Source organism: Esox lucius, chromosome 9 (assembly GCF_011004845.1).
Source record: "Esox lucius isolate fEsoLuc1 chromosome 9, fEsoLuc1.pri, whole genome shotgun sequence".
NCBI classification, from domain to species: Eukaryota; Metazoa; Chordata; class Actinopteri; order Esociformes; family Esocidae; genus Esox; species Esox lucius.
The window spans coordinates 14,445,261-14,462,683 of record NC_047577.1 but is presented as its reverse complement, the minus strand read 5'-3'; the positions used below and the strand labels follow the sequence as shown (position 1 = coordinate 14,462,683).

At 41.3% G+C, this 17,423-nt stretch overlaps 1 protein-coding gene across 4 annotated transcripts in view; it reads left to right on the top strand.

The window, feature by feature from the left end:
- Positions 1 to 16,551, top strand: part of LOC105012299 (VPS10 domain-containing receptor SorCS1) — a 146,284-nt gene extending 129,733 nt beyond the window's left edge. For 2 of the 4 annotated variants that reach the window (XM_029122019.2, XM_013135333.4), the window contains exons 21-27: positions 3,749 to 3,872; positions 4,187 to 4,299; positions 6,196 to 6,330; positions 8,373 to 8,472; positions 9,089 to 9,194; positions 12,828 to 12,997; positions 13,692 to 16,551. In XM_029122019.2, coding sequence (XP_028977852.1) covers positions 3,749 to 3,872; positions 4,187 to 4,299; positions 6,196 to 6,330; positions 8,373 to 8,472; positions 9,089 to 9,194; positions 12,828 to 12,997; positions 13,692 to 13,756 — 813 coding nt within the window. In that variant the 3' untranslated portion in view covers positions 13,757 to 16,551. Of the gene's footprint in view, positions 1 to 3,748; positions 3,873 to 4,186; positions 4,300 to 6,195; positions 6,331 to 8,372; positions 8,473 to 8,785; positions 8,884 to 9,088; positions 9,195 to 12,827; positions 12,998 to 13,691 lie in introns of those variants that run through there. The other 2 variants (XM_029122020.2, XM_029122021.2) reach the window with 2 other exon arrangements.
- Positions 16,552 to 17,423: the final 872 nt, after the last annotated feature.

The window sequence follows — 17,423 nt, the reverse complement described above, 5'->3', positions numbered from 1 at the left end:
TAGTTTTATTGTACATCCACTACATACAACACAAACTGAAGAAAGATTTTAAAAATTATAGAAATATAACACTTATATTAATTTGTTCTAAATTGTCTATAATTAACAAATGTTATACCTTAAAGTTCCACAGAGTTAAATAGGTATAACTACGTAACAACATGATACTGTTTTACTGAGTCTGTAATCATGAAATAACAGGATGTTATTCCATGTGTGTAAACACATTCTGTATTTTCCATGATGAAACAAATAAATTGTATGTGAATTTGTATCTAACTTTTGCCTAAATCAGTAAATCATATCAAAATAAATTAAAAATTCAAAAGTTCTGTGTGCCACTACTGTCAAATCCAAAGTTTGTACCAGTGTTGATAAACTTGTCCAGGACATGGTGACATTGCAACAAGGAAAACCCTGTCATTACCTCATTTTCACTGAGGTTGTTATAACCTTGGTCAAAACTTATATCAGATTAAGCATAATGTTAGAACATTGTAAGATACTTGTAACTATATTGTACCCAGCCAGAAGCAAGCAATGTAATATTGAGTGAGAACCTGTAAGGTATAAACTTTATAATTATTATGTACTTCCATTGTAATAACCATTAAAAACCAACATGTTTTTACAGTGGAAATACATGTATTTACCCAGCAGCCCGCAACGTAATACACTTTTTGTATTACTTTATAACTACAATGTAGTAGATGAGGAATATAGAGACGGTTAACTGGGCATCTCATCTATGCCATTGTGTCCTGGCTGGATAACGTTATGGCATCCGGCTCACCGGAGTTGTTTTGACGTGTCGCCAACCTGAGGTGCTTGTTACTGGGCATCAGCGTCACGTCGGTCGCCGCTGGTAGTTAACGTGGCGACCAGTGAAAAGGAGTTGTATCTACATGCCTTGCGAGCTTATCGCGCTCGTTACTGGGCATCTCTGTCACGGTGTATCCGCTAGTGGTTGACATGACAACCAGTGCAAAGGAGTTGCATCAGAGTGGCTGCCGACCTGAGGTCTTTGTTACTGGCTATCTGTATCTTGGTGTCGCTGGTAGCTGTAACCGGTTTGTGGCCAATTTTCATATTCTGGAAAATGTCTGTGTGCGTGGCAGTCCAGGCATTTTCAGCATGGGATTATTCGTGTTTAAATGGTACGAAAAAACGTCCATGAACACAATGTTAGAAAGGCCTTTTATTTAAATCCTTCTGATAAGCCACCCAGGAGACTGAAATGAAGTGTTTTAATAGTAATATATTGTGTCAAAGTTTTTTTTTTTTCTTCTTCCGTTTCATCTGTACAGACCGGGTTCCTAACAAGCTGCATCACCTCTGTGGGGAGAGTCAACTCATTAAAACTTGTTTCAAAAATAGTTTCTCTAAAGAGTCAGACTTCACAGCAGTGATCTGTGATTATTATGATGATGACAGAATATAATTGTGCAATGTAGGGAAAATGAGCATTTGGTTTGGTCTACAATCAGAGAAGAAAGAACAGATTGATATTGAAATGCAGTCAGTTTCTTAATCATTTTAACTAGTACACCCCTCCATTGTGGAGACCAAATAATCCCATTCAGTTGAAACAAACCGTAGCTTTAAACTACACATTTCAATGGTGGAGAAAAGCAACTAGGCCTTTGAATCTCTCATGTACAAAGGCTATTCTCTTGACAGCATTTGTCCTTGTTTAGCCACAGAACATGTAGAAGAACATGTACAGTAGTAGATTATGGTGCTCAGCTGTCATGTTTTTCAGCACACTGCAAATCAAGCTAGGAGTTGATTGGACGTTTTGGTAGCCATATGCGAGTCAGTGTATTTCCTTGTCGTTGACCCGTTGTGTTTCTTTAATCACTGCTGAGTTGAATGCAATGTTGATAGGCTGGCAGACCTGATTGACTGTAACTCGTATGTTGGTTGGTAGTCACGCCAGCGCTTAATTGGCGGGACTTACGAAAAAACTGATTTGCTCAATGGAGAATCGTGAGCGAGGGCTTGATAAAGTGAACCTAAACGTTGGATTCCTGCTAAGATTTAGCATTTTTGTAGAAGCCTGAAAATCGAGAATCGTATTCTTGACTGATACACGTGCCGGAACTAAACCTAGGATGGATACTGGTTTTCATTTTACATCAAGTTGCTTGATACTGATTGGGGTCATTTTAAAATTGTTACCAGTGTCTAGACAATTCGTCAACCCTGGTATTACATGTGGATTCAATAGCAGTGGCATCTTGTAGTTACACAGAGTCAGATTTCTTAACATAGTAATTTACAGGTGAATTTCATGTGTAATTGCAAAACAATAACATAGCGGCGCAACGGAATGTGAGACGTGAGTAGCCGCACACAATGAATAGTATTAGACAAGGGAATGAATCGCCTCCACATTCGCTTTTCCAAATATGTAATAACCGTTTCCGAGACTACCACAACCATGTGGTTACAATAGCAAGTACTGGAACTCTAGCTACTCCTTAATGTATCTACCAGGCTGTTAGTGTAATTAGGGCAACTTAATAAAAGGTTGTACATATATCTGAATTACCCTGCGCTACAAATACAGCTACTGGAAAGCATAGAAACTCTGCTGATTTAGGATCTCTGAGCCATTTTGAGAAGGAATGGAGATGTGAGTACTGAGAGACAGAGAGAAGCGCTGGTGGCATACATCTCACAGGACAGTTACAGTTGTTCCTCGGGGAGGCTATTGTGTGTTGTACATGGTTGTGTAGCGCATGTGTGGGGTTTTTTCTGCCTGCCTGCCTGCCTACCCACATTTCTGTAGTGTAAATGGCATCTGTAGTGTAAATGGCATCTGTAGTGTAAATGGCATCTGGGGTGTAAATGGCATCTGTAGTGTAAATGGCATCTGGGGTGTAAATGGCATCTGGGGTGTAAATGGCATCTGGGGTGTAAATGGCATCTGTGGGGTAAATGGCATATGTGGTGTAAATGGCATCTGTGGTGTAAATGGCATCTGGGGTGTAAATGGCATCTGGGGTGTAAATGGCATCTGGGGTGTAAATGGCATCTGGGGTGTAAATGGCATCTGGGGTGTAAATGGCATCTGGGGTGTAAATGGCACCTGTGGGGTAAATGGCACCTGTGGGGTTAATGGCATCTGTGGGGTTAATGGCATCTGTGGGGTAAATGGCATCTGTGGTGTAAATGGCAACTGTGGTGTAAATGGCAACTGTGGTGTAAATGGCAACTGTGGTGTAAATGGCAACTGTGGTGTAAATGGCAACTGTGGTGTAAATGGCAACTGTGGTGTAAATGGCAACTGTGGTGTAAATGGCAACTGTGGTGTAAATGGCAACTGTGGTGTAAATGGCATCTGGGGTGTAAATGGCATCTGTGGTGTAAATGGCATCTGTGGTGTAAATGGCATCTGGGGTGTAAATGGCATCTGGGGTGTAAATGGCATCTGTAGTGTAAATGGCATCTGTAGTGTAAATGGCATCTGTAGTGTAAATGGCATCTGTAGTGTAAATGGCATCTGTAGTGTAAATGGCATCTGTAGTGTAAATAGTGTCTGGGGTGTAAATAGTGTCTGCGAATGGCGTCTGTGCCGCGAACGGCGTCTGTGGTGTAAATAGCGTCTGTGTGAGATGTGAACCAGGTTGTTAAGTGCCTCTCATGGGACACCTTTCTCTCTCTCTTCCCCTTTATCTCTGCCCCTCCCTCTGCATCCCCCTCCCACCGCCCCCATTTCTCTCTCATCTCCTTCTCCTTGCAGCCGATAATCACCCTGGAAGGGAGCGTGGCGTGCACGTTCTCTCGGGAAGGTGTCAACACTGTCACCGTACAGGTGTCCGCTGGGAACGCAATCCTGCAGGACCGGAAAACCATCGCCGTCCATGGTGAGCTGGGAGCCCGGCGGCCATGACAACCGCTGTGGGATTTAGTCATTTTGTGTTGTAAACAGCTTGACAGCCGTGTATAATGCCCTTTTTATTTCCCCTGTTATGGGGTCGCTGTTCTAGTATACATAAAGGAGTTTACTTGGTAGTTTTTAATGTTGTGGACACTGGCTGATAGGAGCTATTTAGAGTAGCTATTCAAAATTGTTTCAAAGGAATGTTTTACTGCTTATTAATTTGACAATGTGCAAAAGGACAGAAATAGAAATGTCATCCTCAGCTGATTTTCAAATGCCTGTTTTTTGCCTGTGTAGAATATTTTAGGTCGCATCTCTTAGCCTTCTCATCCAATTTGGATGATCACAACCCAGATGTTGCAGAGTGGAGACTGGACGTCAGCAGAGTCATTAAGAATGCCATGGTCCATGTGAGTGGTCAAACTGTTTACTACAGATACAAAGTACAAACCAACACACACCCGCACACACTCAGTTTGCAGTATGTAGTAAAACAGAACCTTGACCAGGCGTTTTTGCTGGAGATCTGTGGCTTTCTCTACAATGGATTTACTGTAACAAGTCTGGGCTGAGATCAAATCACAGTTTATGATGTGACCGACAAGGCAAAATAAAGTCTGAAGTCACATTAAGCACTGGAATTGCTGGTCGTCTGTAAATTCAGGGCCACATGTATGGCTTTATATATATATATGATGTACTGTCACTCAGTTATCACTGTTAGGGGGTAGATACAGTAGCTCAGTTATCACTGTTAGGGGGTAGATACAGTAGCTCAGTTATCACTGTTAGGGGGTAGATACAGTAGCTCAGTTATCACTGTTAGGGGGTAGATACAGTAGCTCAGTTATCACTGTTAGGGGGTAGATACAGTAGCTCAGTTGTCACTGTTAGGGGGTAGATACAGTAGCTCAGTCGTCACATTTAAGTTCAAAGTAAATTCATCAAATGCACCAAATAACACAGCGTCTTTCTGAACAATGACATTCGAATTGTGCAAATGTCAATTCTAAATCTGCAATGAAGGCAACTGAAGGTGCATGTGCAAATGAAATGCAGGGATAGCAGCAATGAGGTTCCGAGGTAGATGTGTACATGTAGCAACTGTAAATGTCCTTTTCATACTTTGCAAAGCAGTTTCAGATTAGCCTTGTTACAGACACCCAGGGTGACACACACAGGTGAAAATGGCAATCAAGGGTGAATTTCCTGCACCTGTGGCTTTTTAAATTGCAATTTAAAAACTCATTGTATAAATAGTCAATGAGTTTGTTAGCTCTCACGTGGATGCACTGAGCAGCCTAGGTACTGAGCCATGGGGAGCAGAAAAGAACTGTCAAAAGACCTGTGTAACAAGGTAATGGAACTTTAAAAAGATGGACACAATACGACGATACTTGGACAGAAATGAGCTGCATGATGAAGTTGCCAGAAAGAAGCCTTTACTGTACCAATGCCACAAAAAAGCCCAGTTACAACATGCCAGACAACACCTTGATACGCCTCACAACTTCTGGGACACTGTAATTTGGAGTGAAAAAATCCTGACCTTAATATCATCAAGCCACTCTGGGGAGCTCTCAACCGTGTGGTTCATGCAAGACGACCCAAGACTTTGCATGACCTGGAGGCATTTTGCCAAGACGAATGAGCAGCTACACCACCTGCAAGAATTCGGGGCCTCATAGACAACTATTACAAAAGACTGCACGCTGCCATTGATGCTAAAGGGGGAAATACACAGTATTAAGAACTAAGGGTATGCAGACTTTTGAACAGGGGTCAGTTCATTCTTTTCTTTGTTGCCATGTTTTGTTTTATGATTATGCCATTCTGTTATGACCTACATATGTGAATCCCATTAGAAAGACGTGTTTTGCCTGCTCACTCATGTTTTCTATACAAATGGTACATACAGTATATTACCAATTCTCCAAGGGTATGCCAGCAGGACTTTGAGCAGGTCTGTATGAATGGTGCATGCAAAAGAGGGGAAGATACAGTAGAGTTAACTCATTTGTCACTTTTGGAACAGGGGATTAGACTTGGTAGAATATAAAAACATATTACCTCGTTCCTACTGTTCATCTTATTAAAGTTACATAAGTAACATTAGATGATTTAATAAAACCTCTAGGAACTCAATACAATAATTTTTCTTTACCTCAGTACTGGCAGTCAAATTAATTCCAACCATCTAGACGGATAATTATTACTTCCTTCTTGTTTCGCATTGTTGTTCTTCTCTCTCGTCCTTGTTCCAATGTTACTTTTTCCTTCCTCCTTCCTGTCTTCTCTCCCTCTAGGCCTCAGGGGTGCGCCAAGAGCAGCTCCTAGTCACTGTCCTCCCGGGGTTGCCCACGGCAGCAGAGTTCTTCCTCCTGCCCGACAAAGACATAACGGAAGGGAAGCCTGAGAAGATCTCGGCTCACCTAGACGAGGTGGAGTTCATTTTAATGAACTAAATATCATAGCGACATAACACACTTGGAGACAAACATCTGAAATCATTATAAAATGCGGGCAGGTAATACAGTATTATGACAGTTTGTTTGGGAAGGTGTTACTAAAATCCATTACAAAATACCAACATTTTAGAAGAGCAACTCCGTTTCCATAATTCCCAGGAAGGTCATCCGTGAATAGGGATACATTAAGTTTTTGTGTGGGTTAATTATAGATGTTTCTATTGGGAGTAGATGGCTACATCAGTTACTGTTACTTTCTGTATTCTTACTGAATTTTTCAAAGCTTGTTCGATTTTTAAGGGATTAAAAGCATAGCTGTTGTGTTCTTTCACCAATATGTTTACCATCAGTTGATTTTCTTGTAATTCCGTTTGCGATAATTTCGAGGTCTGTATTGAAGGCCTTCAAATGTCACCTTATTGAAAGTCGGTTATTAACGTATGGCCATACAGGCTGCGTTTCTTTGTGGTCTACAAATATCATTGCAACATATATTTTTAAGGCTGAGATCTTTCTTTCCTCCAGTAGATGTCAATGTTGGTCCACAGAGGAATGCATACACACACACACACACACACACACACACACAAACACACACACTTCTCATTTCAACTCACACACGCACACACACGTACACACTGCAGAATCTCAACTAGCGTCATCAATAAGTGTGACAAGCGTTCAGAAGTCATCGCCGGGGAATATAGAATACCCCAAGTCATCTCTCTGTGTCCTCTCCTGAAAAGTCTCTTCCAGAAATAAACCTAGACAAAAACAGTGTCAGTGCTGATACTGTCCGCTAAATCACCGGAAGGTATCAGGGTGTACTGAATCAGCTCCGAGGCCCATATCATACATAATGGGTGATCGTTAAGAAAAGATCTGCTTGCCTCATGAAGTGTGAAGTGCTTAGGCTTGAAAATAGAACAGAACCAGGAAGAAATCAATTAGATTGTTCCTCCTCATATGTGCCTGATTGCCTTGCACTGGCAAAAAAAAAGAATCCCAGGCCTGGACAATAAATCCGTTCAAGGGCGTCGTTTTGGAATGGTGATGTGCACGTGTGTATATTCAAATGCATGCACCGACCTCGTTACACAGAAAAAGTCATTATTCATAGCAATAGTCTAATTTTAAACTCAGGTGGGTGTAAAAGCGAGAAGGATTGTGACAAACTGGGAGAAATTACTCATATTACAATTTATTGTGCTAATGAGGCAGACATTTTTAACGAAGTCGACCAAATAAATACAATGCATTCCGTTAGGAAAACCCGAATGTGTACGGCCGTCGACTTTATGTCCTCCCTATGCCCCGTTTATGCTTTGGCTACAATGTAGAACAGGAAGGAATATGATCTAGAACATGGCTGAATAATTTACACTTAAGCCGTATTCCTGTTTTATATAATGAGCTACAGCGAATATTTATGATGGTACAAATCATCGTTGGTGTGATGGATTTCAAATGGACAGTATAGTGTGCGGGACTGTAGCCAGAAAAGATTGGAGGCGTCGTGGGCTGAAACCGTGTTGCAGCTATAGCCTGCAGGTCAAGGAGATACATCTGACATATGTTATACTGCACAGTCTCGGAGCAGAAGGTTACTTGTCGCTCTGAAAAGGAGAGTAAAAGCAAGGTCTTCATCAAAATGGGCCCTTCATTATGTATGAAAGCGGCGTGAACCTACACAGATTCCTCCATATACATTTCACTTCTACTTGAATGGAGGGTGGAGGCTGAGTGTCGTGAATTTACGATGGTTTCGTTCTGGCGTGGTTATCACGAATGTGTACCGGGGGGAAAGAAATCGCCTCAGCTCATTCTGCATGTAACACATCGCTGCCGAAACGCCACCGATCATTTGGTAATAAGAGAACCGTGCTTTAATAATGTTTTAATGTGTTTCACAGTTTCTACTTAACGTTATAGAGAGGACCGATGTGGTGACATATGGATTGAGTTAAGTCATTATTATGTAAATCAACCCATTCTTTTTTTTTCTTTCTCCCTAGCTCTCTGAAACACTTCTAAACGCCCTCAACCAAAACCTGGTCCAGTTCACCCTTCGGCCGGGCGTCCAGGTCACGGTGTACACTGCGCATTTATCGGCCGGTACGTGTCCGGGGCGTCTTTTATTCCGATCGAAATGCCTACATTTTGTCTGTGTTTGCAAGGCATGTGTTTAGATGGACAGAGCAAAGTCTAGATAGGAGCAGAGAGCCAGGGCCCGTATTCAAACCATGTCTCAGAGTAGGAGTGTTGATCTAGAATCAGGTTCCCTTATCCAGGAGAAGGCCGTACTGATCTTATATAAGCACTACTACTCGCCGACTGTTGAATACAGGCCCAGGAGTTTGTTTCAACTGCCCAGTCGACTTACTAACCCCCCCCCAACTTTGTTGTCTGATTGGCTCCCATCATGTAGCTACACAGAGACATTCAGAGAGTGAGCCTCGTTACAAGTATGTGTGCCTCTTCCTTTTGTGGATGCTGCTACTGTCCTAGGGGCTAATAAGATGAAGAGTAAGAGAAGTCAATAAATCCTTACCGTATCAACAACGCAATCACAATATAATTGTGTACGTTTTTTTTGTATTCATCTTTTTTAATTGTGTTTTCTTAGTATGTGTCACTTCGTGTCTGCTGATGCATGACCTGCTACTCAGTGGAAACTGTTTGGAATTCAATGCATACTGTACTGTGTGACTCTTGTCTCCCGACTCTGCAGCGCCCCTAGTGGACACCAGTGAGAACCACAGCGGCTCTGCCATGCTAATGCTGCTGTCGGTAGTGGTTCTGGGTTTGGCGATATTTGTCGTCTACAAATTCAAAAGGTACAGTGCTCATGACATAATACAGCGATGATTTCCGTTACATGTGTCTGATTGTAAGTTGCCAGGACATTTTGGGGTAATTTTTCACACTAAGCCTCCGTGTTCCAGAGTGTTGATTTCTAGCTAGGACACTGAGGACTGAGCCTAGCCAGTCAGTACATCAAATCTCTTCAGGTTGAAATGCTTGGATGACATAATCAGAGCGGCTCAGGGCCGGCGCAGGATATGTCTTGAAAAACATCCAGGGATGGAAGATGTTGCTGTACTCCTAATTATCCCATTATCTCAACTGAAAAGAGAAGATTGAAATACTGCTATTGCTAATTGTCCCACAGAATTAGGGAACTGTGAAGTATGCTTCTGGGCCTCTGAGCTTTGACATAATGGTCTGTTTTTTTTCTACTAGCGTACAGGATGAGTGATCAATTGCCTTGCAGCCCAGTCTGTGAGCCAGTGGTGGATATCAGAGTCCCTGAACAGTCTTTGTGGGATAAGTCACTACCACAACATATGCTGATTGGATATAATGAACGGCCATCATGTGTCTAGCATTCTAAACTCGTCCTCGGTCCCCAGGCTCTTGTGCACAGACCACGGAACTGTAAGGGAATGAGGCCGACATATAGATAGATATAATATGAATAGCCATATTTGCACATTTCCTAATCACGATTTGCACTAGATGTTTGAACTGAAGAGAGGTGAGTACAGTAGAAGGCCCTTGTTTCTGCAGCCAGTAACCACCAGGGATAGCAGGGATCCAAGAATAGTTGGTTGAAATGGATTTAGTATTCTTGCAATTTTGCTTGCTGGGAGCTAGTAATTAGCTTTGTAGGGCACATGAAAAGAAGTGACACTGTATAAAGCTGCTGGGGTCTGTAAAATTAGAAGAAATACGGGTAGATGCGCTTGCTATTGCACGCACGGGTGTCCGTGTGTCCTCCGGTTCATGGTGGAGAAAAAAAAAGGATTTGAATCGCTTCTTTAACTCTTGAAAAAGATCTTTAAACAAGGCTAGTTGAGAGGATGAGCTTACCCCCTGAAGCCCCTCCTTTCATACGCTATAACTTACAGCTCGTTCTTTGCCTCTCTAATCAGCGAATCATCATCAAACACTGGCTGTGCAGTGCCGGTCAAGGCACAACCTTAAAATCCCTTTCGGTCTGTCACTTACTACAACACTAACGAGTTCAGTCACCTTCCAAGAGTGGCCCCAGTGAACACTAGTTCCTATACTTACTATTATCTAGTGTTGATGTGCTGCTGCATGGCCTGTGTGATATGTATGTTTCTACTAGCATAAGCAGAGCCGGCCTAGAAGAGTGAAGGCCTCTTACGGAGTCCATCCTCCATCCCTGACTGACTGACTACCCCTTGTTAAATAGAGTAGTGGTTAGAGACACGGGCTACGGAGCAACAGGTCCCTCGTTCGACACTTTGCTGGCTACATGATTCTCTCGTCTTTTCACTTGACATAAAAGTCTGTTATCGTCACCTGTATTGATACAGTAGTTATTATGTCAATGTCATTCACAAATGGCAAATAAGCTGTTAAAACAGCCAGTGGCAAAAGCCATACTGTTAAAAGATGCTGTTTGTGGTGGAAAACTTCATAAGAAATGTTACTCAGTTTAACACGATGGTTAATGGTCTCTAATGGAATATTCAAACTTGACGTGATGTTAATGCATGACAACATTATATAATGTCATTATGCTATACTGACACCCGGCAAATGGTCAGCTCTGTGGTGTTGTGGTTAAAGACACAGCCTTTCACGTGTGAGACCTAGGTTCGAACCTTGAGAGGGCAGCCATGATCAACACTTTCTATTGCGGGCCGGCTGAACTAGGCTTGCCTGGTTTCTTGTTTTATGTTCCCCTAAAAAAAGTATAACGTACCCTTTGCTTTTGTATGCAGTGGATATCGCTTTAGTACTACTAGTAGCAAATACGCAGTAATAAATGCGTGCTACGTACTGTAGCCCCTGGAAGGTGGCGCTTCCTCTCACATGGCCTTCTGAAGTAAGATATTCGATGTTCATACCCAGTGGTGTTTGACCAAGTGACCTTGATTTGCTGCATCTATGGAGAAACGTATTAGTACCTAAAAAACCTTTTCTTTGTTAACCAATGAACATTCAAGCGGGCATGGTCTGGCACAAATGAATCTAAATCAGTCAAGGGTGTTGGTGTTGTAACAAATGTGCTCAGGGAATTAAGTTTATTTATTTGTTATTACATTTTTTTTTATCCCGCACAATATTTCAGACAGCACTCACCCAATTTGTACCTACAGTAACAGGGGAATAACATGTATTGTTTTAGAGTTTCTGCAATTACAGAATTGCCCTGAAAGGCTCAAGAAGGGCATTGGTGTTACACTAAATTGTTTTTGTCATGCAATATTTAAATTGGACAAAGGGGTTGCATTGCATAATTCCTAAGTGACAATGTGTTTACTGACTGTTGCCAGGTTATTAATTTAAATGCATTGTGTTTTGAAATTTCTTTGGGGGAGCCGGCGTACAGTAGTTCACACGAAGCTTGTATTTTCGGACTTCTGCTACCTGTACCTATTATGAAGGATGATAAAGACAGTTGAACTAATCTACCGGTAATCCTCTCGTCAAATGGGATAATGTAATAATTACGAGTACTGCGAGTGAGCAGATCCCATGCCTGTTGTATGCTGCTCTGATTAAGGCAGCAAAGCTCTTTGACCTGTAGTATCCAGATGTTCTATACTTCATCTCAGCTTTCGACTAGGGGCTAATAGCACTTCTGACAGCAGTTATGAGCTATGAATATGGTTATACATAACTTTACATTTAGTGGCCATAGATCTGTTTTAGCGGGAGTTACAGCAGGCGTTTCAAACAGTCCTATCACCTGCACTTAAGACCGGAAAAGGAAGCAACGGAGGAATTATCCCTCATCACAGGGAATCTAAGAACTGACTAAAATCTAGTTTGTCTAAAAATAATAAAGGTCCTGAATTCATAAAATTTATTGATTGCTCAGTAACAGTTGAAAATGAGTTTGACACCACTGGTTAGAGCCTAGAAAACATTTGGCATTTTAAAATATACTGGCAAGTTTTATCCCTTGTCTGTCAAACATCTGTGTGAATACGCAATGTCTTGTCAAGGGAGAATTGGCCTTTCTCTCAGCGTTCTCAAAATTCTTTTGTAGAGGCATTCTCTCTCCGCAAATACAATGCCAGTCAGCCTTCAGGTATTATCAATATTTAGCCCTTTAAGCTTTCCTAGTTGACCTTTCTGAAATGTTAAATTATTTCCATCCACCAAGGTACAGTTTTGCGAGAAAAGGGCACATGGGGTCAATCAGACATGATCCACAGAGGAAAAATAGGGCAAGAGAAAGAGGGAGAGAGTGAGAGTGAGAGAGAGCGAAACAAAGAAAGGTTAGGTTTTGGAAAAGAAACGTGTCAGTACAGTGGACTGTCTTATTGGCTCCCATAGATGTAAAATATAATACTGCTTGACATGCAATGCATTACAGCCCTGTAGGGCACGGAATTATTTAATTTCAAAATGGCAGCGTCCCTCTCCCCTTTCAGTATCCCGGTGAGTTCCTTTATCCCCCATCTCATTGTAAATCTTTCCTCAAGGAAGATCCCAGGCCTCAACGTCTATGCGCAGATGCAGAACGAAAAAGAACAAGAAATGATCCAGAGTCCAGGAAGTCCAGCAGAAAGCACTCTGGTGTCCCCGAACCCTCCGAGGGAGCTGGTGACTTCTCCAAAGCTTCTGGACACGGAGTTGAACACGCGGCCCATAGGTCTGTGACTGCCGCGCGCTTTTTGCTCCCCCGTTTTCATTCTTCAATTTCCTTATGTTTCCCAAGTCTGCCGATAATGTCATTTCCCTTTTACTGTAGCTCCCTTGCCCTGTCATTGCATTCTTTACAAAGCTTGGCTTTTGTTTCATCACCACAATGTGTGTGCAACTAAGTTTGTTCCTACCTAGAAAATAGATTCGTTTTTTATTGATTAATTGATTGCCATTTTCCTGCCAAGAGCGTCTATCATTCTGGAGAAATGTGATTTGAAGTTTACCTTTAGTTTTACCTTCATTATTTCTGTGCTTGTAGTTGTAGTGCCTAAACAAATTTAATGAAAACATTCCAAACCAAATTATATTGCACCAAAGTCTTATTATGGAGGGTTTTGAAATGACTGTCCACATCTGCAGTTTTGGTGTTCTTGTGAACAGCTTCATTCAAAAGTATATTTGTGACAACCTGGTGAAATCCCGAATTATATTCTGATGTGATATGAGTTTTCATAATGCAAGGGTGTGTGATGAGTCAGCAAAATGAGACATCCAAAAGTTGGCGGATCAACTAAAAGCACAGGAGTGAAAATAAGGCCATATTCTACATAGCTGAACTTTCCCTTTTAACTCAAACTGACTGGAATGTCTTCTGACATCTTTCCTCATGTTTCTGTCTCCCATACTTTTCTCATCTAAAGGATGTATCAAACCTCACGCACATGTCAAGTTCTCAACTGAGCTCCCAACGTACATCAACGTTTAAAAACTCTGGACAACTCCGGAAACAGCAATTCCATTCTGTCATGGACTTTTTTAACCATTCAAGCGGACACAATGGTTTGAGCTTTATACCTGTGCATGTTGGACTTAATTGACTTTGCTGACACTTAGTGTGCTTTGTGACAACCAGAAGAATCTGTGTACAGGTTTTTTTAAATATATAATGTGTCTATTCAATAAAAAAATGTTGATTATGTTTATTTATACAAAGTCAAGTACATACTTAACTAGAAAGGGAAAGCCAGCATGAACTAAATAATAAAAAAATATTTTAGTTTGCTTTTTTTTAGGTGTCCTACATCTGTTCGCGATACTGTGTGTTGCTAACAGCTGTGGTACATTATTTACTTTGAAGTATACAGTATAATTGAAAAGGGTCACATTTATTTTGTTAATACATGAATGTCTATGTGAGATATTTGTGTATTTCAATAACCAATTACAAACTGGACTGAAACTATATCAATAATTAATATAATGGTTTTTTTTTCTGTTTACTGTCACATGTAATGGCACAATACACTTTTTTACTGAAATGTTTTGGTTTTGCTCATGTGATAATTCAAAGACAGAGACACAGGGTTTGGTTGTCTCTCTTGCTTTGGTGATTTTATTAAACTCTGTTGTTAATTTGTTATTAATCTCTACGCAACAAGCTATATTTATTTATTTCCACCTTTTCCCCAGTATAATAACTTGTCTGAGGACCGTGTTTCTAGCGTGCTAACATAGTAGGGAATTCATTTCAGAGTTCCATCTGACAACAAGCAAGGGTACACTTAATTTCACAAAGGAAAAATGGGGGGAATTTATTTTTTTTGGGGGGGAGGCACCTAAATTAGTCAACATTCTCCCTCTAAAACCTTCTCCCTCTAAATGTTATCTGGTCCCAATTTGGAGGTTGCAATTGTCAAAACTGTTAAAAAAACAACAAAAAAAACAGCTGCTTTAAGATTACATAAAGTAAGGGTTTGAGTGTTCGCTGCTTTTAGAACAGTAATATGTAATAGGGAGAGTAGAAAGGGACCGAGCTAGAGTTATATTTGGGAATCTAGTTAATGCAGCCAGTCAACCTCAAGGCGGGCTAAGGTTGGTGACACATTTAGGCTAATGTCCGCCAGTCTCTGTCTCCATAGCTTATTAAACCCCTTTTCAAGAGCCAAAGGAAGTAGAGCACGAATGGTAGGGGAAATGGGGTACATGGATGGTTAACTTGTTTCGAGAAACGGAGTTAGTCGCCATTGAACCCCCCCCCCCCCACCCCCCGAAGTTTTTCACATGTGAAAGTTGTCCGATTTGATTTTGACTGATGGTTATGGAATTTCAGAAGGCACACATTCTTGTCTTTACACGGAGACAAGTGTGGAGGGAAAATGGTGATAGTTCTAGAAGCTTCCTATGTAATCGTTTGCTATGGCTGCACAGCGATGCTAAAATATACCAAGTGACTTCAACTATGCAGCATTTTAGTTACACTAAATGCGCAAACCGATACAACCCCCATATGCGCACACATGCAGACACACACCAACCCGCAACCTAGAATGTAAATTGAGAAAGAAACTGAATGTTCATAGCTATGACCTTAGAAAAGAGACGTCTTCTTAGATGATAGGGACTGGGTAAACAAATGTATGGACTGAGATTAAATTAATTGAGATTGAAGTCATGTTGTACAATTGCTATCTTCCCATACTATTTCATGAGGAATCTTCTTAAATATTGCTGTTTGAAAAAAAACATACCTTCCACCAGTTTAAACATGTATATTCGCGGCTGCATGTTTTTACTTTTGAGTAAAAACTGGAATTCCTCTTCTGTTTATTTATTTTGTATATTTAAATTATTTATATATATCAACAAGAACTTTGGCTTTTTCTCAGAACAGGACTGCTATTTAGGTGCTTTCATTATATATTTTATGTATGTGTTGTAGCAAGTTTTTGCAATTGTTTTAACACATGGGTAGTATGACTACTGAATACTTAAATCCATCAGAGCAGCAGGAAACACTAGCAATATGACCCTAAATTGACTCCTGAATCATCGCATTAAGACATGGGACTTTGTCTCGAACATAGTCTTTGAAAAACGTTTGGAGCCTGATGTAAGTGGGGTGTTCTACATCTAGTTTTGACACAGAGAACACCCCTTAGGCAATATTCAGCTGAGAAGGAATCCACCTCCTCCTGGCTGAAGTTAAGCACCTTCTGCCTTTTAATTCTTCAGTTTCACAAAAGGAGGCGGACAGGTGGAACTTCCGTGGATCTCTGCAAGCGAGCGATAACGAGAGTGAAACTCTGGCCCAGCATGTTAAGACATACTGTAACCCAACGTGTGGGCTGGGCTGAATACTAATGACAGCTAGAGCTAGAGACGGCCAAGTCTGGTCCTCAATGTCCTGAGAGTCTGCTTTCAAAAGCAGTCCTAATATGGACACCGTAAAGCTATGTTTCAGATGTAATTTTTACCACTGTAGTCACGGATACGTCGTCCATATTAGGATAACGTCCAGGTGTGTGACGGAATGCAAGGAAACCAGCAGACACAAATGCCCCAAGAGGACTGGACTTCTTTCATCCCTAGGCTATAGCTTTGTCTTTCCCCCAGATTTAGCGAGATTATTTTTGTAGACAAAGAGAGTTTTATTACTGTAAAGCTTTTATATAAAAAATACGAAAGTTTAGGTGTATGATGTTTTTGTTTTGACCTTAACTGTGCTCTGTGTAATTGTTTTATGCATTTACAATCATATTTATTAAATGGAAAGAAAGTCTATGTTAACAGTGTTTTCATTTTCTTACAATATTTGTAAAAAAAACAACAAAAAAACATGTATTTGCAAAAGTAATATTCAACCTATAAACAAAATCTAATTGAACAGTTGTTTGTATTATTAATTTTTTATGTAGTCACACTGGTTCGTAAATGACATATGTGACTCAGCATCTCAAAAGCGATTCCAGTAAGGGTTTATGTGATACTATGTCAACTTTAAGTTATTGCACAAACCCTACCATACATTCAATATCTATCTGAAGCTATTCGGTCATCACACCAGTTCATTCACCTTCACATGTTCATCCCTCTTCCTGTATTGTGAGGGCATCTGAGGTAGCAGCACGAGTGATGATGATGATGATGCCTATCACGCTGATGGTAATATAGAACGTGGTGTCCCCAACAAAGGGTTCAAGGGAGAAAAAGAGATGGAGAAAGCCATGGAGGGGGAGATGAAGGGGAAAGCGATGAAAAGAGACAGGGAGACAGATGGAGAGAGTTTGGGAGATACAGAGGAAGGGAGGAAAAGAGACTGAAGAAAAACAGAGGCACGGATAACGAAAGAGAGGAAGAGCAGACAAATTATGACCGTAAATGATGCATGGTGATGCTGCGTCAGACTGACTTGAGGGACTCCTTAATCGTTCTAAGTCAGACCAAGGCCTGGCACCCCGGGAGGCGGCAGGGAGATTAACCAAAGATCGATGCCGGGGGGAGGGGGAGGGGGGGGGGGGTGCTCTGCTGTCACTGACTCAAGGTAACAGACCGTATTGTCCCCGGAGACGCCAGAGCACTGTGTGACCCACCACCACCCTGGACCGGAGTCACCGCAGCACCAGAACTGCTTAGAGACGCGGGCCGACGGAGAG